The sequence below is a fragment of the Pelobates fuscus genome, chromosome 3 (assembly GCF_036172605.1).
Source record: "Pelobates fuscus isolate aPelFus1 chromosome 3, aPelFus1.pri, whole genome shotgun sequence".
NCBI classification, from domain to species: Eukaryota; Metazoa; Chordata; class Amphibia; order Anura; family Pelobatidae; genus Pelobates; species Pelobates fuscus.
Genome location: NC_086319.1, coordinates 22,795,518 through 22,816,820, shown reverse-complemented (window position 1 = coordinate 22,816,820; position 21,303 = coordinate 22,795,518). Strand labels below are relative to the sequence as shown.

The following is a 21,303-nucleotide window of genomic DNA, read 5'->3' as shown; positions in this document are numbered from 1 at the left end:
GTGTGTGTGTTGGAGGCGGGAGCGCGTTCAGTGTGTGTGTGTGTGTTGGAGGCGGGAGCGCGCTCAGTGTGTGTGTGTTTGTTGGAGGCGGGAGCGCGCTCAGTATGTGTGTGTGTTGGAGGCGGGAGCGCGCTCAGTGTGTGTGTGAGAAGGTGGGAGCGCGCTCAGTGTGTGTGTGTGTGTTGGAGGCGGGAGCGCGTTCAGTGTGTGTGTGTGTGTGTTGGAGGCGGGAGCGCGCTCAGTATGTGTGTGTGTTGGAGGCGGGAGCGCGCTCAGTGTGTGTGTGAGAAGGTGGGAGCGCGCTCAGTGTGTGTGTGTTGGAGGCGGGAGCGCGCTCAGTGTGTGTGTGTTTGTTGGAGGCGGGAGCGCGTTCAGTGTGTGTGTGTTGGAGGCGGGAGCGCGCTCAGTATGTGTGTGTGTTGGAGGCGGGAGCGCGCTCAGTGTGTGTGTGAGAAGGTGGGAGCGCGCTCAGTGTGTGTGTGTGTTGGAGGCGGGAGCGCGCCCACCCTGTGACGTGATACGGGTGCTCGCGCCCCCCGCTTCCCCTCCCCCATTGCGCGCGCTCGCGGTTCCCAGGCTCAGGGTTCCCGTGTGGAAATATCCAAGATGTCCGCCGGCGCGCCCTGGACCCCCCACAGCCTGTGACACGGCGGCGGTTGCTGGTCACTGTGACAGAGCCGGGAGAAGGAGGCGGGACACCCCTCTGTCATCAACAGCCAGGGCCCATCCTCACCTCCTGCCTGGGGCCCAGGACACGATCGTCAGCGAGCGGGGAGCCCGGAAACTGAGCCGCAACAAAGAGGTAAAAACCGCCATCACCCGCCATGACACGGCGATTAACCTGCACGGGTTAACACACAGCCCACCCGGGGACCTGACACCAACAACAGGTCTGCAGGGGCCACCGGGGGCGGGGCCAGGGGCCTGACTGACACACAAAGGGTTAAACAATGCGTGATCCATCAATCAATACAGAGTGAGAGGGTTAAACTCCATATAATCCATCATTACAGAGAGAGTGAGAGGGTTAAACTCCATATAATCCATCATTACAGAGAGAGTGAGAGGGTTAAACTCCATATAATCCATCATTACAGAGAGAGTGAGAGGGTTAAACTCCATATAATCCATCATTACAGAGAGAGTGAGAGGGTTAAACTCCATATAATCCATCATTACAGAGAGAGTGAGAGGGTTAAACTCCATATAATCCATCATTACAGAGAGAGTGAGAGGGTTAAACTCCATATAATCCATCATTACAGAGAGAGTGAGAGGGTTAAACTCCATATAATCCATCATTACAGAGAGAGTGAGAGGGTTAAACTCCATATAATCCATCATTACAGAGAGAGTGAGAGGGTTAAACTCCATATAATCCATCATTACAGAGAGAGTGAGAGGGTTAAACTCCATATAATCCATCATTACAGAGAGAGTGAGAGGGTTAAACTCCATATAATCCATCATTACAGAGAGAGTGAGAGGGTTAAACTTCATATAATCCATCATTACAGAGAGAGTGAGAGGGTTAAACTCCATATAATCCATCATTACAGAGAGAGTGAGAGGGTTAAACTCCATATAATCCATCATTACAGAGAGAGTGAGAGGGTTAAACTCCATATAATCCATCATTACAGAGAGAGTGAGATGGTTAAACTCCATATAATCCATCATTACAGAGAGAGTAGGAGGGTTAAACTCCATATACCGTAATCCATCATTACAGAGAGAGTAGGAGGGTTAAACTCCATATAATCCATCATTACAGAGAGAGTAGGAGGGTTAAACTCCATATAATCCATCATTACAGAGTGTGAGAGGGTTAAACTCCATATAATCCATCATTACAGAGTGTGAGAGGGTTAAACTCCATATAATCCATCATTACAGAGTGTGAGAGGGTTAAACTCCATATAATCTATCATTACAGAGTGTGAGAGGGTTAAACTCCATATAATCTATCATTACAGAGAGAGTGAGAGGGTTAAACTCTGTGTGATCCATCAATCATTACAGAGTGTGACCGCAATGAGAGGGTTAAACTGCGTGTAATCAATCAATACCATTTGAGAGCAACAGGACGGGTTAAACTCCATGTGATCCATCATTACAGAGTGTGAGAGCAATGAGGTGGTTAGACCCCATGTGATCATCAATACAGAGTGTGAGAGCAACGAGGGGTTTCCATCATTCGCGTGTGGGAGCAACATGAAGGGTTAAACCCACCTAATACATGAATACAGAGTGAGCGCAAAAAGAGGGGTTAAACACCATGTAATCCATCATTACAGATTGTGAGAGGGTTAAACCTCACGTAATACATCAATACAGAGAGTGAGCGCAACACAAAGGGTTAAACCCCATGTGATCCATAATTACACAGTGTGAGAGGGGTTAACCTCATTTAATCCATAAGTACAGAGTGTGAGGGGCTTGAACCCCGTGCAATCCATTATTACAGAGTGTGAGGGGCTTGAACCCCGTGCCATCCATTATTACAGAGTGTGAGGGGCTTGAACCCCGTGCCATCCATTATTACAGAGTGTGAGGGGCTTGAACCCCGTGCCATCCATTATTACAGAGTGTGAGGGGCTTGAACCCCGTGCAATCCATTATTACAGAGTGTGAGGGGCTTGAACCCCGTGCAATCCATTATTACAGAGTGTGAGGGGCTTGAACCCCGTGCAATCCATTATTACAGAGTGTGAGGGGCTTGAACCCCGTGCAATCCATTATTACAGAGTGTGAGGGGCTTGAACCCCATGCAATCCATTATTACAGAGTGTGAGGGGCTTGAACCCCATGCAATCCATTATTACAGAGTGTGAGGGGCTTGAACCCCGTACAATCCATTATTACAGAGTGTGAGGGGCTTGAACCCCATGCAATCCATCATTACATAGTATGAGGGAGGGTTGAAGCCCATGCAATTCATCATTAGAGTGTGTGAGGGGCTTGAAGCCCATGCAATCCAGCATTACAGAGTGTGAGGGGGTTAAACCCCATGTAAGCCACCATTAGAGTGTGAGGGGGTTAAACCCCATGCAATCCATCATTACAGAGTGTGAGGGGGTTAAACCCCATGCAATCCATCATTACAGTGTGTGAGGGGGTTATACCCCATGCAATCCATCATTAGAGTGTGAGGGGTTTAAACCCCATGCAAGCCATCATTCGAGTGTGAGGGGGTTAAACCCTGTGCAATCTATCATTACAGTGTGAGGGGGTTAAACCCTGTGCAATCTATCATTACAGAGTGTGAGGGGGTTAAACCCTGTTCAATCTATCATTACTAGAGTGTGAGGAGGTTAAACCCCATGCAATCCATTACTAGAGTGTGAGGGGGTAAACCCCCGTGCAATCTATCATTACAGAGTGTGAGGGGGTTAAACCCCATGCAAGCCATCATTAGAGTGTGAGGGGGTTAAACCCTGTGCAATCTATCATTACAGAGTGTGAGGGGGTTAAACCCTGTGCAATCTATCATTACAGAGTGTGAGGGGTTAAACCCTGTGCAATCTATCATTACAGAGTGTGAGGGGGTTAAACCCTGTGCAATCTATCATTACAGATTGTGAGGCGGTTAAACCCTGTGCAATCTATCATTACAGAGTGTGAGAGGGTTAAACCCTGTGCAATCTATCATTACAGAGTGTGAGGGGGTTAAACCCAGTGCAATCTATCATTACAGAGTGTGAGGGGGTTAAACCCTATGCAAGCCATCATTAGAGTGTGAGGGGGTGAAACCCCATGCAAGCCATCATTAGAGTGTGAGGGGGTGAAACCCCATGCAAGCCATCATTAGAGTGTGAGGGGGTTAAACCCTATGCAAGCCATCATTAGAGTGTGAGGGGGTGAAACCCCATGCAAGCCATCATTAGAGTGTGAGGGGGTGAAACCCCATGCAAGCCATCATTAGAGTGTGAGGGGGTGAAACCCCATGCAAGCCATCATTAGAGTGTGAGGGGGTGAAACCCCACGCAAGCCATCATTAGAGTGTGAGGGGGTGAAACCCCACGCAAGCCATCATTAGAGTGTGAGGGGGTGAAACCCCATGCAAGCCATCATTAGAGTGTGAGGGGGGGAAACCCCATGCAAGCCATCATTAGAGTGTGAGGGGGTGAAACCCCATGCAAGCCATCATTAGAGTGTGAGGGGGTGAAACCCCATGCAAGCCATCATTAGAGTGTGAGGGGGTGAAACCCCACGCAAGCCATCATTAGAGTGTGAGGGGGTGAAACCCCACGCAAGCCATCATTAGAGTGTGAGGGGGTGAAACCCCACGCAAGCCATCATTAGAGTGTGAGGGGGTGAAACCCCACGCAAGCCATCATTAGAGTGTGAGGGGGTGAAACCCCATGCAAGCCATCATTAGAGTGTGAGGGGGTGAAACCCCATGCAAGCCATCATTAGTGTGAGGGGGTGAAACCCCATGCAAGCCATCATTAGAGTGTGAGGTGGTGAAACCCCATGCAAGCCATCATTAGAGTGTGAGGGGGTGAAACACCCCATGCAAGCCATCATTAGAGTGTGAGGGGGTGAAACACCCCATGCAAGCCATCATTACAGAGTGTGATGGGGTGAAACACCCCATGCAAGCCATCATTACAGAGTGTGATGGGGTGAAACACCCCATGCAAGCCATCATTACAGAGTGTGATGGGGTGAAACACCCCATGCAAGCCATCATTACAGAGTGTGATGGGGTGAAACACCCCATGCAAGCCATCATTACAGAGTGTGATGGGGTGAAACACCCCATGCAAGCCATCATTACAGAGTGTGATGGGGTGAAACACCCCATGCAAGCCATCATTACAGAGTGTGATGGGGTGAAACACCCCATGCAAGCCATCATTACAGAGTGTGATGGGGTGAAACACCCCATGCAAGCCATCATTACAGAGTGTGATGGGGTGAAACACCCCATGCAAGCCATCATTACAGAGTGTGATGGGGTGAAACACCCCATGCAAGCCATCATTACAGAGTGTGATGGGGTGAAACCCCCCATGCAAGCCATCATTACAGAGTGTGATGGGGTGAAACCCCCCATGCAAGCCATCATTACAGAGTGTGATGGGGTGAAACCCCCCATGCAAGCCATCATTCGAGTGTGAGGGGGTTAAACCCCATGCAAGCCATCATTCGAGTGTGAGGGGGTTAAACCCCATGTATTCCATCAATACAGTGTGAGAGCAATGAGAGAGGTTAAACTACACGTAATCCAACAATACAGAGAGCAAAAGTAACGAGAGGGGTTAAACCCCATTTAAGCCATCAATACAGAGTGTGAGAAGGGTTAAACCCCACGTAATCCATCAATACAGAGAGTGAGAGGGGTTAACCCCACGTAATCCATCAATACAGAGAGTGAGAGGGGTTAACCCCACGTAATCCATCAATACAGAGAGTGAGAGGGGTTAAACCCCACGTAATTCATCAATACAAAATGTGAGAGCAATGTGTTTTGTCACTCAGGCAGGGTATATATATAACTATACTGCACTTGGCCTTGAGAGCCTTAAAAGTTATCCTGCTTTAATATAAATATAATAAAACAATGCAATCATTGTTCAGTTATTATAAACATGATGTATCCAGCTGCAGATCTGTTCTAGGATTACTCCATTTTGAAGAAGTGAATAGTCATAGTGAGTACATGTTTTATCACTATGGAGAGACATGACTTTAATGGGATATGTGAGAGTAAAACCCTATGGCTTTAGGGAGTGTTTAATATGATATGCAAATCACGTTATTGGTGTGGTCACCATGAGGCAGTACATGTATTAAATTTAATTACAAATCTCTGACTCATCCTCAAAATGGGGGAAACATACACATCTTTGAATATCTGTTCAATGCGTCTTTATTTGTATTTCTTTTCTGGGGATTTTTTTTTTACATGATCTTTTGCATTTATTGCTCTATTGTGCAGTTATGGATTAGAGGTGGCGGTGCATTTTTTTTCTACTCAGTTTGAATTAGCAATTTTCTTTCCTTTGTGGAACATTTGTTAATGCTTGGGATAGCAATTTTATTTAAAAATCTGGGGCACACGTTGCTTAAGCTCTTTGCACCATGCCGGACCATGTTTCCATCATAAATATTGCAATGAACATGTGCCCTGTTAGGTTGTTGAAAAAGCAAGGTATCTACAGCATGATTATTTTTATTTGTCTGGTCTGTGTGGAGACCATTAATGATTGGGAAAAGTGGTGAGTACATGATGTTGCATGCCTGTAAGATATAATTTGATGGTGTTATGTGCTAATTTAAGATGTAGGTGACAGTAAGAGGCAAAAGCCACAAAACTTTGTGACGGGGTGTTGGACTCTCGGTTGACAGTAAGAGAGCAAAATACGTGTGGCCCTGACTATAAACCTGCAGAAGGGTGTGCGAAGCAGCTAACTATGAGATGGGCTGTTGGGCAAAACCTCCATTGTGAGGTGGGGGTTGGCCTCGCGGGACCATAAACTAATTTACACTAGGGTCAGCACCTAGCCCTAAAAGCCAGTTATTTTTCCCTAGTCTGGGCTTGTCTCTTTCCTAATTGAGCGTAAGCGTACAGGTATGTACCTGAGAGAAGTGAAACATTGGAAGGAGAGCTAAGCAATACACCTAAGAAGGAGAAAACCATCAATTAGGTTAAGACTCGTGGCTTATTAAACGAAAAGGGGGGGAAATTAGTGCTTGAATTAATCTAACTAGAATGTGCCCTTAATTGATAAGATGAGACTGCAGTTTAATACAGGTGTGAGTGTGGCCTACGAGTAAAGATGCTACGTGTAGGTATTTATTTAGAGTAATGTTAACCCAAGGAGGGTGAAAAAAAGAGTTAAATTATCTGTACCTGTTGGCCTGGAGATCGACTTCTGAATCTTACTACGCCTATTGGTGAACACTAATAGGTGGAAAAGACAGATATTACAACAGAAAGTCAACTCCCTGCTAGAAGTCTTGAAATCCTATAAAAACTTTTACTGTCTGTAAATGGGTAACATGCGTATTGAGGACCTTACGTGGATCAAAAAATACTAGAGACAAGCCCCTCTTTGACTTGGATTACGAACGTAACGAAAAAAGGCCTTGTGATATTGAGGTTAATGTAAGAAGCGTAATGTTGAATGCCTGAGACACAAATATTCGCAGCAACAATGTCAACAATCCTTTGTCACTGGTTCAATTTGATGTACCTAAAACTGTACATGTGTGCGAAATTGCACGAATGGACTTAACCAACCTAATCGTTATTAGCCGATTAGACACGAATAACGTAAACATGAAATGTTTAAACGAAATCAACTGAACGTCATGTTTAAAAGTATGAAAGTAAAAAGTAGAATATTTAAACGAAATCAACCGAATGATATGTTTAAAAATACGTATGTAACAAACGAACATGAGAGAAGGGAGCCAATCCCCGCGTTTTTAGGCACGAACGTGGGAATAAACTGAATGGTGAATCCCGACGTGTACATACCTATGCGTGCCGTGTCTCGTGTTTGGAAGAGGCCAAGTTTCTGAAGTGGAGCCGGAGGCCGGGAACGACGAAGGCTGTCAGACTGATGCTCATATATATTTATATTCCTGGCAGAGTGAGGGGTAGGATGAGCTGCCTACTGCAATTAGAGAATGAAGGTAGACTGGATGGGACTCCTTGCACCATAACATTCCTCAGAAGGCCTTTGATGATATGAGAGAATCATTTCATTAAAACCAGGTGTCTTAATCCTCTCAACCAAGAAGGAAGAGATGTGACATGGAGACAGACTGAGAAGGCAGAGAAGAACCATTTGGCCCATCTGTTGTTCTCATGCGGAAATCCCAAGTTAATGGGTTTATTTTATAAATTGGGAACGGTGGAAAAATGACAGTAGAATTTCAAAATTGAGATCAGAATTGCATGATCTGGTTTCCTGTCCTAAGAGAGAGAAATCATATAGTGATCTGTTCAAAAACAAACCCAGCACACAAACTCACAGCATGCTTTTAGTTGTATGGAAAATGTGTTGGGTAAATATGACATTTACTCTGTTTAAAATGCTTTGCTTGGCTCTGTAGAATTAGAATATGGCAGGCGTTTAACTGGTACAGGAGAAATGGAAAATTATTGGTTCAGCATTTTAAGTACAATAATGCTTAAAAAAAATATTTGTTTTTATTTTTTTCGAGAAAATTGTTATTGTTAATCTACAAATTACATTGAATAATTTAAAGGGACACTCTTTATACAATCAGTTCCATCTTAAAGGGACATTATAGCGTTGCAAATAAATTTTTACAACTATAGTTGCGCTCCCTTTGCCTCTTGTTTAAGATCCACCATCAATTAACAAAAAGAGGGGGAGAATGTTTTGCTCACCTTTTTCTATTCTAACCCCTTGACTAACCCCTTGACCCTTTTCAGGCTATCTATCTAATTGTCCAGTATTGTTCTCCTCCACTGAAGATGGCGGTGAGAACTAAATTTGATTATCACACCGTAAGTGGCCTCTGTGCCTTTAGTTGTCCTTTAATTACCGGTATATCATTTTGGAGCATATATGCTGCCCCGGAAGAACTGTAAATTTAAACATTTTGCAATTGTCATGTTAGGCAGTCAAAGCATGTCCAACACCACTGGAAATACATTTTTTTTTTTTTTAACAAGTTTCATGAATATATCATGGCATGCATGCATGCATTCATGTGTTATTCTTGGAAGTGCCGCAGTTGCAAATGACAGAAAATAAGCAAACAACTTTATGTAGCAATCATTTTTCTGGAGGAAAACGTTTACAAGGCGTTATCTGCATGATGTGTGAGCCCAGCCTGATAGTTCAATATTTATTCTAACTCTTCAGATCTTTTTCACTGAATATCCATTTTTTTTTTAATGTGGTAGGACTATCCTATTTGTCTGACCTTTATGAGAGTCTACTTTTTCTTTGAGTTAGGCTGTTGAATTTGGACCTCTCTCCTTACCCCTGATTGCTCATGTAAACTGCAAATTTCTCCTTGCTAAAGTCTCATGCTGATGTCACTGTATTTAAAATTTGCATGTACTCCAAATTACGTGAAATGGGGCCTTTGGTTAGGTACTGTCTTAGTATATCTTCAAACAGCTGATCTACTGCCACATCCTCTTTTAATAATAACACGGGGGGGGGGGGAGGGGAGGATAGGGGGGTGCTTCAGCCAGGTGCACATCATGATTACTGGGACACAAGCAGTGCCTGGGGTTACTGTATAACTAGCCAACCCATGCACTGCTGACTCCGCCCTACAGGTGTTGCTGCGGGAACTGTCCTCTGGGGGCTATCGTGACCCAGGGACACGATACTTGGGAAGGTCCAGGTACTGGGATCGGTACTTGGGGAGATATCAACACTGTGGAGGCATAAAGGGGGAACCAGATTGGTTGAGATGACTGGGGAGGGGAAGCGCCACTGGGTCCTGGAAGAGGGTATATGCATCGCCACCTATGCACTATAAGCCAGATCTGCAGGGCACTCCGGGAGACTCAAAGAGGTATGGGGATGTATAAAGGAGGATAAAAGTGTAGAGGGACTGTCAGGCAAACTCTAATTACCCAAACGTTAGGGCACACGAGACGCCATAACCAACAGCCAAGGCCAGACACACTTAAAGCCACGTAATGTCAATGTGTTTGTACTGTTACTTTTAACAGTCTTTTTGTTAACCTATTGCGATAGCTAATGAGGAGGAACTGTTTACCCATGTAGGCCCTAGGGCCGCATTAGTAGAGGGTGAGGATTGCAACACACAATCATATTTTGATTTATTACAGCCGAACAGGGGCATCGCGAATTAGTGACTGTACATTCGCAGGTCGACAGGTTCGAGCGACGCGGTCCAAACACAACCCCAGGCTGCATGGAGGTCCTGGGCCTCCCTCCAACACCCCACAGGAAACAGCGTCTACAGGAAGGTGAGCAAGGCGCACGGGCCACGGGTGGCACTGTGCGTATCCGCTCCTCGACGTGTATTCCGAGTAGTCACATCCGCGTGACGAACCCCACCGAAATCCCCAAACATCTCTTCTCTCTTAGGCACTTCTACATTCACATACCCCACCCCTCTTTTTCTCATCCTACCCTGCTCTTCCACTACCCTGCCATAGCGACCCTACCATACCCCCCACTGACTAAGACAGTTAGGGACTCCTACAGACATACCTTGCAACCAACACAGTTAAGATACGATGGCACTGTCACTGGCCCATCTTACTATCCTCACCATAAACGCCAGGGGGCTCAATAAGCCGGAGAACTGCTCCAGGGCGCTGAAGGACTTCCACACCAAAAGGGCTTCAATAGTCACGATACAGGAAACACACTTTAGAGAGGGGGACAGAGCCAAGCTGACCAACCATCACTTCCCAAAGGGTTACTACAGCGATTACCACGGGAGGAAATCCAGTGGAACAGCAATATTGATCAGCAAGAAAATACCGTTTCAGGAGGGGGGTTGCAGGTACCTGTTCTTAAAGGGGTTGATCGTGGGGCAGAAGTACACTTTTGCAAACATATACGCCCCTAACAGAAGATTCTTTTCACAAACTCTGCGTAGTCTCCAAACCTTTGCAGAAGGGACCCTCGTGCTAGGGGGTGACTTCAACATAGCACTAGACCCCAAATGGGACTGCTCCACGGGCACCTCTCACACTCCCACCCAACACCTGAGCACCATCAAATCCCTCCTGAGGCGACACTGGACAGTGGACCGTTGGAGAGCCCACCACCCGGAAGAGAAGGACTACACCTTCTCCCACCCACACAATTCCTACACTTGACTAGACCATTTCTACACAACGCACTATACTCTCCCCTTAGTGGTAGACGCAATGCCCTGGTGGTGATAACCCTTAGATCCCCCTTTTTCCGACACACAACATTTAAGTGGGGTCTCAACGACTACCTTTTATCCTGGCCAGACCTGATCATACATATAGGGTATCACAGCCGGGGAAGTTCACCATAAGGTAGCTGCGTATGCAGACAGCATCCCCTTCTTTGTGTCCACACCAGAAATCACACTACCCAAAATTTTAAAGGCCTTTAGGGAATTCAGTGACATTTCCAACTTCAAGATCAACTTCTCTAAACCCTATATCCTGAACTTCACAACACCAAGCAATCGCGCTGACCCCCTACGCCGTAGCTTCCCGCTCCAGTGGTCCGACCATAAAATTCGATACCTGGGCACATGGTTGACCAAACGAAGTGGGGATCTAGTTAAGGAAAACCATACCCCTTTGCTGGGGATATTCAAACAAGAGATGAAGGATTGGGCCTACCCACACATATTGTAGTTGGGGAGGGTCCAGGTTATAAAAATTAACTTTCTCCTGCGCCTTCTCTATTTGCTACAAGCTCTCCCCATCCTGATCCCAAGCCCCTCTTCAACTCTTTTCGATCCACTATGGGTCGATACAGTGGAAACGGGAACCAACCAAGGATGAAAATCTCCACACTCATGCTACCCAAAGAGAGGGGAGGCCTGGCATTGCCGAACTTCCACCTTTACTATGTGGCCACCAACCTACAAAGGGTGATGGAGTGGATGAAAACAAAGGTCCTCAAACTATGGAAGGTGGTCGAGGAGGAGGGGCCCCATAGACCGGTCTGAGCCCTGCCCTGTGGCCCAAGAGACCCTAAAGGATGCAAGCTATCCCCATACATGAGACACACTCTGAAAGTGTGGCGAGGGGCCTCCAGGACGCACAGCCTGGCGACCTACCCCTCCCCTCTGCTCCCACTGATGCACAATGAGGACTTGCCACCAGGACTAGACCCGAACAAGTTCCGGGACATCATTTCCGACTCCCTCACCACGCCTCTATTACATACTCACTCAAAACAGATGTAAGACGCTATCGGACCTGTTAGGTGAGGACACACCTACCTTCATGCATCACTTCAAGCACGTGCAACTAATTAACTTTAACACACTTCCCAAAGGAAGCGCACTCACACGAGATTGCACCACATTCAAAACATGCATACACCCAGACCCCCAGGCACACGGGATCTCCTACCTGTACTCCATTTTGCAGGAGGAGACCCCCTGGAGGAAATACCTCTCTTCAAGGACTTGCTGGCTACTAACCACAGCTAAGGAAGGTTTAAACTCCGATACCATCAGGACGAATAGGATTGAAAGACAGTACCCACAACGCGAGCTCCTCCCCACCCCCCACACCTGCGCCCCTCTCCACTCGTGAAGTACTGGACGCTCCCTCCCTCCACACCTCCAATAGTCCCAAACTCCCCCTCGCATCCCTTTTCTTCTCCCACTCCCCCAGGTAAACTCAGTCCCTAAATGGTTTTTAGGAATGATATACCGACCTACCCCGAATTTAGGAGGATTCCTCTCCCTGCAATGAGAACCTCACACAAGACCATACAGAAGTGCCTCTCACACAAGACCATACAGAAGCGGCTGGAGGCCAAAACTGCATCCAATCAAGAGTATCAAGCACTTCTACTCGAGACACACTATACATGCCTACCTGACAAGACGAGGTTTTATGACAACTTACGGAGAAGTATCGCACCACAGAGGGTACGCAGGGCAAGAGGGGAGCCTTGCCTGATTAAGGCTGACGTAAGTTTGTGACCAGGCCCTGGATAGGAAACGAGACCTGCAGGTCAGTCCGCAAATCACTACCTTCTTAGGTGCCCCGAGACCTGCGAGTCTTACTGTCAGGAAACTAATTGATCCAGCACATAGGATTGTGTCACACTGAGGACTAATTGGTAACGTATTACCAGGCCTTAGAATGGCCGGACTTAACGCACCAAACAATAGGATACTTGCCGAGGTCAGGGGACACAGAATGAGACACAACAATAAGGGAAAGCCAGAAGTCCGGGATACCAGAATGCAGGGAAGTCAAACGAAGCCAAAGTCATAAAAACAGAATATAAACCCTCAGGAACACACTCTCGGACAACCACTAGGGAAACCACGACAGGGCAATGAGGAAAAGTAAATTTGAGTTTAAAGAAGTGCTTTATAGTTATGATTGGCCGAAAACGACATTTAACTCCAAAACGTTGCACGCGTCTCCCACTTGACGTCACGCGCACACGGCGACGTCAATAACGTGGAGGTATAATTTGGCATGGATCCGCAGCGGCTGGCGGCCTTCAACATGCTGCAAGAGTCAGTGATACAGACGCACGGCAGCTGGGCGCAGATACCACAAGGTGAGGAGGAATGTGTTACACTTACCAGGCGAAACAATACCTCAAATGCTTCAGGAGACCTGTGAGACATAGTGTTGAACCTTTTGATATCATGTCTTTACATCATGATTGAGGCCTGCGTGCCAAAAAGCCATCCACTACAACAAGGACCTGCGAGTCCGCACTGTGCTGATTCATCATTTTCCTTTTGTTATTCGTGTCAGAGACCTGCGTGTCTCCTGGTTTTTGCCACATGCTTGACATGTGATCAATGACTTGAATCGAAAATAATAAAAAATATATTTTCCAAAAAAACAAGCCACGTATGCCATCAAATTTCCATAACCCTGTTAAAAAAATAAAAAAGTAGAAATGATCAATTATTTGTGGTATACTGGCAGCACCTTTACATACGGTTGGCATAGCAGTCAAAACCAGCAGAAAATTCAGTCCATAAGATAGAAAATTACCTTTTACCTATACATTTGCTTTCAGTTTGGATGGCTCAATGTGTTGATTATATTGTATGGTCTTTTAAGTGGCACCAAGTCATACCAAATACAAGTGTAGTTTAGAAAGGGCTTGACGAATTTGTTTGGAATCTAGGAGCCAGCTAAAAAAAAGTTGGCACCAGATGTTTTAAAACTAGCGACGTTTAATTTCCGCGAAATATACAATTCTTAAAGGGACAATATAGTCACCAGAACCACTACAGCTTAATGTAGTTGTTCTGGTGCCTGTAGCCTTTTCAATGTAAACACTGCCTTTTCAGAGGAGAGACACGCTCGCAGATACTGACGGGGAGAGGAGCCCGCGCACGCACCCACATACTGACGGGGAGAGGAGCCCGCGCACGCACCCACATACTGACGGGGAGAGGAGCCCGCGCACGCACCCACATACTGACGGGGAGAGGAGCCCGCGCACGCACCCACATACTGACGGGGAGAGGAGCCCGCGCACGCACCCACATACTGACGGGGAGAGGAGCCCGCGCACGCACCCACATACTGACGGGGAGAGGAGCCCGCGCACGCACCCACATACTGACGGGGAGAGGAGCCCGCGCACGCACCCACATACTGACGGGGAGAGGAGCCCGCGCACGCACCCACATACTGACGGGGAGAGGAGCCCGCGCACGCACCCACATACTGACGGGGAGAGGAGCCCGCGCACGCACCCACATACTGACGGGGAGAGGAGCCCGCGCACGCACCCACATACTGACGGGGAGAGGAGCCCGCGCACGCACCCACATACTGACGGGGAGAGGAGCCCGCGCACGCACCCACATACTGACTGGGAGAGGAGCCCGCGCACGCACCCACATACTGACGGGGAGAGGAGCCCGCGCACGCACCCACATACTGACGGGGAGAGGAGCCCGCGCACGCACCCACATACTGACGGAGAGAGACACACACATTTCCATTTTCATTTGAATCCACCCAACCTCCCTACCTTTTGGGAGAGCTGAGTGGACTTTCCCTGGGGTCCAGTGGGGCTGCTCGCTCATCCTGCGTGTGAGGGAGAAGTGATCTTCAAGCGGCTCCTCTCTGCTCCCTGTAGCGATGCCGAGAGCTGGAATGACGTCATATTCCGGCTCCCGACATAATTAAACAGGGCGAGGGAGCAGAGGGGAGCAGCTTGAAGATGCCCTAGCCGACCACAGCAATGCTCCCCTGGGCGGCCGCCTGCACACTGCCCCGGCTAGCCGTCCACGCTCCTCAAGGCGACTGGCCTACCCCATTGTTCCCCCATCCTGCCTTTAGCTAAAGGGCTTTAAATCCCAGGCGCTAGGGCAAAATTTCTAGTCGCAATGGCGACCTGGGATTTGTCGAGCTGTGGTTTAAAATGGTAAAATAATTTAGCAAAATACATTTTGTTTGTAACATTGTTAAAGACTGTCAACTTTTGCCCCTCCCCCTGTAAGGGGTAAACAAAAAAAAAAAAAAAGGCTTACTACCTTTTATACATGGCCATAGCCATGCCAGCCTTGCCATGGCTGGCCCCAACTCCATGTCCGAGATCATCAATCCTGATTCTTAGCCAATCCAATGCTTTCCCATATCCAATACAATGCTTTCCCATTTCTCCTAGAGATGCATTAAATCAATGCATCTGTGTGGGGAGCGTGCAGCATCTCCATGCAGATGTTGTACACTTGGAAGTGGATACGCTGAACGTTGGTGCTCCACGCAATGCAGAACTGAGAAGTGGGAACGGAAAGGGAATAGGAGCAACACTTGTAACCCAGGTTTATTCAACGTGTTAATTGTTAATTTTTGTTTGTATATGTTTTAATTTCTCACATTAACTGTTTACACAAAATTTCTTCCGGTTTCTCCATAATATAATTTATATTTTGGTTGTAAGTTGCACCGAGGCAAGGTAGAAGATGGAAGAGTGGGTGCTAGGCCCATTGTGAATATATATATATAGATATATATAGATATAGATATAGAGAGATCTCTCTCTCTCTCTCTCTCTCTCTCTCTCTCTATATATATATATATAGATATATATAGATATATATATATATATTGGGCCCGGCACCCACTCTTCCATCTTGTTCTTTGCCTCGGTGCAACTTCCAACCAAAATATTAATCTCCAGAGAAGTTTGTAATAGGTTTCAATACAATACATTATTATTTGTGTCTAATCACATAAGTCAATGTTTCAGTCCTGGTATCAGATTGACTTGTGTTATTGGACACAAGTGGCTGTCTGCACCTAGAGGTGTTACTAAGCAGCAATATAAACGCTGCCGTTTGTCTGAAAAGGCAGAGTTTACTTCGAAAAGCCTTCAGAAATTGCATATAGACTCCAGCTGTACTGGTTCTGGTGACTAAAGTGTCCATGTAATGTTGCTAATAGGTCTAAAAGATTGCTGTCTTATTGTTCTCGCAGCCACAGACCACAGATAATTTCTGCATAGTGCCATCTACACTTGGTCATAAATCTGCCATTTTCAACTCCCAACCCTGTTATTTAGGTTGTCATCAGCTTCTCAAGTATTTATTCATTAAAAAGAGGTCCTAGCAGCTGCTCAAGCCAGAATAAGAACAACCAGCTCTTCACATCAACAGCAGTCTGGAATTCCTTCAAAAACTATGAGCTGTTTTTAGGTGGGAGAAGTAATTTTTTTTTTTTTTTTTTTGCCTACAAGAAGAGTCCAGTTTCTGGACATAATTCTGGATACAATTTATCAGAAGATACCTGTAGAAAAACACGTGAAGATAAAAGTCTACCGTATATACTCGAGTATAAGCCGACCCGAATATAAGCCGAGGCCCCTAATTTTACCCCAAAAAACTGGGAAAACTTATTGACTCGAGTATAAGACTAGGGTGGGAAATGCAGTAGCTACTGGTAAATTTCTAAATAAAATTAGATCCTAAAAAAAAATATATTAATTGAATATTTATTTACAGTGTGAGTGTGTATGTTGCAGAGCCTTGGTGGGGGGGGGGGGGTGGGAATTTTTATTATTTTTTCTTTAATTATTTTAATAATTTTTTTGTTTTATTAAGATTTTTTTTTATTTATTATTATTTTTAATATTTTATTATTTATATATTTATTTTCGTCCCCCCTCCCTGCTTGATACATGGCAGGGAGGGGGGCTCTCACTCCCTGGTGGTCCAGTGGCATTGGCAGTTCAGTGGAGGGGGGCTGGCAGGAAGTCTCGTGAGAGCCGCGCTATGACCCCGCGGCTTTCGCGAGACTTACACTGGGAGCTGACAGAGGTGCTGAACGGACCGGCGCGGAGGAGAAGGGAGCTGACAGGAGCTGCAGGAGGGGTAAGTGCTTCCTGCCAGCCCCTAGTCTGTATTATGGCAATGCAAATTTCCATAATACAGACAGTGACTCGAGTATAAGCCAAGTTGGGGGTTTTCAGCACAAAAAATGTGCTGAAAAACTCGACTTATGCTCGAGTATATACGGTATTTCATCTTAATTTATTTCCATTTTGCTCCCTAAAAATGGACATGAAACCTTTGGGCTTTTTGACTGGTTTGTACAAAAGCAGGCAGATATTCTTCTAAAAAGTCAATAGTTTTAAATATGCTAGTTAGCACAGATCCATCAGAGTGGTTGGGACATCCAGAATGTTTTCATGGTCCATGATTCTGGACCTCAGAGTATCTAACCTGATGAGATTTAGAAGTTATGCATTAAGAACATTTGAAAGATATCTTTAAAGTGACACTATAGGCACCCAGATCACTTTAGCTCATTGAAGTGGTCTGGGCACAGTGATCCTGTCCCCTTAACTCAGCAATAGTAATTATTGCAATTACTGATAAACTGCAATCATTTCCTTGCAGGCTTAATACAACTTTGTATTCCTAGCACTATAGTATATCTTTAAGGAAAATAGGTTAATGTTCAGTTGGGCAACATGACAGTGGGGCCTGTTTAAGCAGGCATGGAGGAACAAGATCTCTAAAAACAGATTTATTTGCCTAAATCATGTGTCTGGCAGAGCTTCCTCTTAAATTAGAGGTGACTGTGTTTGTTCCTAACTGTTTTCAAAACCCGAGTCATATCTTGAAAGAGTAACTGTCTGTCTAGATTTTACTTTTTGTTTATATTGAACTCAGAATTTTTTTAGGAAAGCTGACCATTCGTTGCATACCATGGTCATTGGAAAGGATCTGTGGCAGCTATTGTAAAGTGGATGCATTGAAAGCATGCTCTAGAGCTTATTTTGCTTCAGGTCATCCGATTTGAGTTTAGAACGCATTCTACAAGGACACAGTCCACTTCTTGGGGTGGTAGATTAATGACAACTCGTGAATAGATTTGTAAGTCTGCCACGTTGTCTAGAGTCCAATTATTTAACAGTCTCTACGTGATGGAATCACCAGATCCCCAGACAATGCAATCTACTGGTGTAAGATTCAGAATTGGTTATGAAGACCTGATTCATGCTTGAAACGTCCTTGTTAAATGGGTTTGCTGTGTCTCAGAGTAGAGTACATATGGAAAAAACTATGGTTTTACTTACTGATAAAAAATATTTTCCTGTAGAATGTTGCAGTGCGCCATTGTATTCACTGTGCCAAGTTCAGCTCACAAAAAGCATACCATATGTCTTGACTGCAAAATAATTTAGTAGTTCTATGTTGTTAATGTGTGTGGGATGTTCTTTAATGGTTTATAAATGTGCTTCATGTTGTATTTTTTTCTTTGCATTAAATAATATGAATACAACCTAAATAACAGTGTTTTGTTTTCCTTATTCAGTAAGGTGTGACCTACAAATACAAGCTGCATTGATCCTTAACGTGCCATCAGTGAGTGATCTCCTGCCAGCTGTTGAATTCATTGACGTTTTGGACATGAGGACAGTGGCTGTTTTAAAAATATATGCCATAAAAAGGTACATATGTTTACTTTATTGGTGCTTGGACCTTCTGAATACATTTTATTTTGTAACTAATTTATTTTTTTTAAAGCCAAGCTTGTAACATAACCAAAGGATACTGGATGTATTTTTTCTAAAATTAAGGTTACTCCTATCACCATGACCATTTTGACATGGTCTTGGCGGTAGGAGTCCGTATGTGTAGTGTTTCAGCTTTAACCCCTTAAGGACCAAACTTCTTGAATAAAAGGGAATCATGACATGTCATACATGTCATGTGTCCTTAAGGGGTTAAACACTGCTCATACTGAGTTTTTCTAATTGTGTTCTGGGGGCTAGTTGCACCCTCAACCCACAGTCCATTGACAGGCCAGAACTCTGTTCCGGGCTGCCTAATATGAATTATGTGGATACATTTTGTCTGTCGGTGCGTACCTTGTGAGTGCTCCCTCCGTCATTCATTTGCTTTATCTAAAATGTTTTTATTTAACAAAAAAAAAAAATAACCTTCGTCCCCTTGCTGTCCTGGAGCGCGCGCATGTACTCTGAGCTGACGAAATGCTCCAATCACAGGAGTCTCTGTAAAAAGACTGTGATTGGACCGTGCGTGGCCCAAGTGGTGTCAGGAGTAGGCGCGGAAGACATTGATTTCAGGTAAGTAAAACCTTTCATTTGCCTGTATTACAATGAAGTGAAAGGGGTATGGACCTTCTCCACAGTGCCTAATAATGCATTTTACACAGGAAAGCCCCCTCAAAAGGGTCTAGTAACCCTTTAAAGTTTTGTATTTTATGTTTTCATTTTTTGTAAACTGAGATTGAGTTGCATTCATTAAAAGTTTCAGTGTATATTGTGACCAAGGGAGACTGCATTGCCCTTTTAAAACCATGCAATTAAGTATGATTTCTCATATTGATGTATACTTTATTTATTTATTGCAATATTCTATTGTTTTAGAAAGAAATACAATGAAACGTCCGGGTTGGAAATACAGCAGACTAGGAAGGCAAATAAACATTGCACTGTAATGATTGCCTAAGGCATCATGGGGTGGCAGTTGCCATTTTTTTTCATGCTTCATTAATCAGTGTTCACCTTAATAAATGCTCACTAGTATTTACTGGGATTTTGGGAACAACAAGGATGAAGGTATAGAGGGGGAAAGGTTAGGAGGTGCAGGTAATGAAAACAAGTTATTAAAACATTTCCGGGGAACTAATTTTCCTGTTCTTTTAAATTCTTTTCCCTTTCTGTAATGTTTTCTTTCTTTTTTTCTTTCAGGTTTTCTTTGAATTATCAGAATGATGAACCATTCTTTGGAAAACTCCATTCCATATGAAGACTACTTGAGAATGAAAGCCCAGACAATACCTCCTCAACGTATGAAGGAATTCTTAGACTCGCTTAATGGAAAGGGAACTGAAGAAATGCAGCAATTTGTACATTCTCCAATATCGGTATATCAGCAAAGGAATCATTATTTTTATATGGACAGCACTGATGTGGCAGGTTCTTTGTTGGAGCTAGCAAGGCCTATTGCATCTCCATTACAACATCCTACTGTCAGCCCTGGAGTTCCTCTTGAACAGCATCACATTCCCATGCACCATGTACAGTTGAGACAGGGACACCACTTAGATGTTCCAACAAGCCCATCAAATAAGAACCTGCAACATCAGGCAGAGAACCAATCTGTTACTGATGGACAAAGTTCTAATGTTATTGGTACATCTAACTCACAGGATAGAAGATCTTGCTCATCTGGATTATCTCAGCCTGTGAAAAAACGTAAATTTGACTTGCCAATCGAGGACAGCTATACTATTAACCACACGTCTTTGCAGAATACTCCGGCCACAGTTCTAGCTCTACCTGTTCAGAGCCAGCAACAAACCTATATTCCTCTTCGCCAAGAACTGCTAACTGTGGATAGTAGTCAGTTGTACGGATTAGTCCCAGCAAGTACATCGACAGCTGGGCAGTTGCCTAATGTAGAATCATGGGCAATATTTTCTGCTCATGCTACTTGTCCAGAGTCTCAGACTATTATGCACACTTCAGTTCCTCAAGACAGCTGTGGCGCTGTACAGATGGGTGAGATTCCCATGAGTGCAAGCAGTATAAAACTGGAGGAGAGCAAAGAGGGCTATGAAGCCAAAAAGAATATCTCTGAAAAATCTGTGCATACACCTAGTACGTCAGGATATCCTATGCCGTTAATCAATATGAATGGAAATATCCAGATACCACTGTCTGTGCAAGCTGGGGGAAGAGTCTATCAATCAGCTAAATATTGGGACCAGCAAGGGCAGGTATGTGATATTTTTTATTTTGTAAACCCCTTGTTGAAAGGTCAATAATGCCTTCATGTGAATGCCTTACGTTTGGTATAGCACACCATGACATATACACATGCATATGTGTCATGAGGCTGCATTTCACATGTGTTTCCTACAAGATGTGTGTTTTAGAGAAAGTGAGTCATGAGATCTGCTGTGAAAAAAGAGGTTAAAAATATACAAAAAATAATCTCATCTGATACAATAGATCAGGGGTAGGCAACATATGGCACGTGTGCCATGCACAGCACTCAAGGTGTTTGTGCACGGCACTCAAGGCTGCTAGAGCCAAACAGGCTCTGGCCTATCAGGAGTCCCAGGGAAACTTTATATATCTGCAAATACGAAAAGGTGGTGACAAAATCCTCAATTTATGCACT

General features: G+C 45.0%; 1 protein-coding gene across 1 annotated transcript in view; it reads left to right on the top strand.

The window, feature by feature from the left end:
• The first annotated feature begins 537 nt into the window (after window positions 1-537).
• The window catches only part of LOC134602182 (transcriptional regulator QRICH1-like), a 44,471-nt gene continuing 23,705 nt past the window's right edge, over window positions 538-21,303 (top strand). The window contains exons 1-3 of the mRNA XM_063446797.1: window positions 538-802; window positions 18,464-18,599; window positions 19,866-20,896. Of these exons, the coding sequence (XP_063302867.1) occupies window positions 19,886-20,896 (1,011 nt within the window). The 5' untranslated portion in view covers window positions 538-802; window positions 18,464-18,599; window positions 19,866-19,885. The remainder of the gene's footprint in view (window positions 803-18,463; window positions 18,600-19,865; window positions 20,897-21,303) is intronic.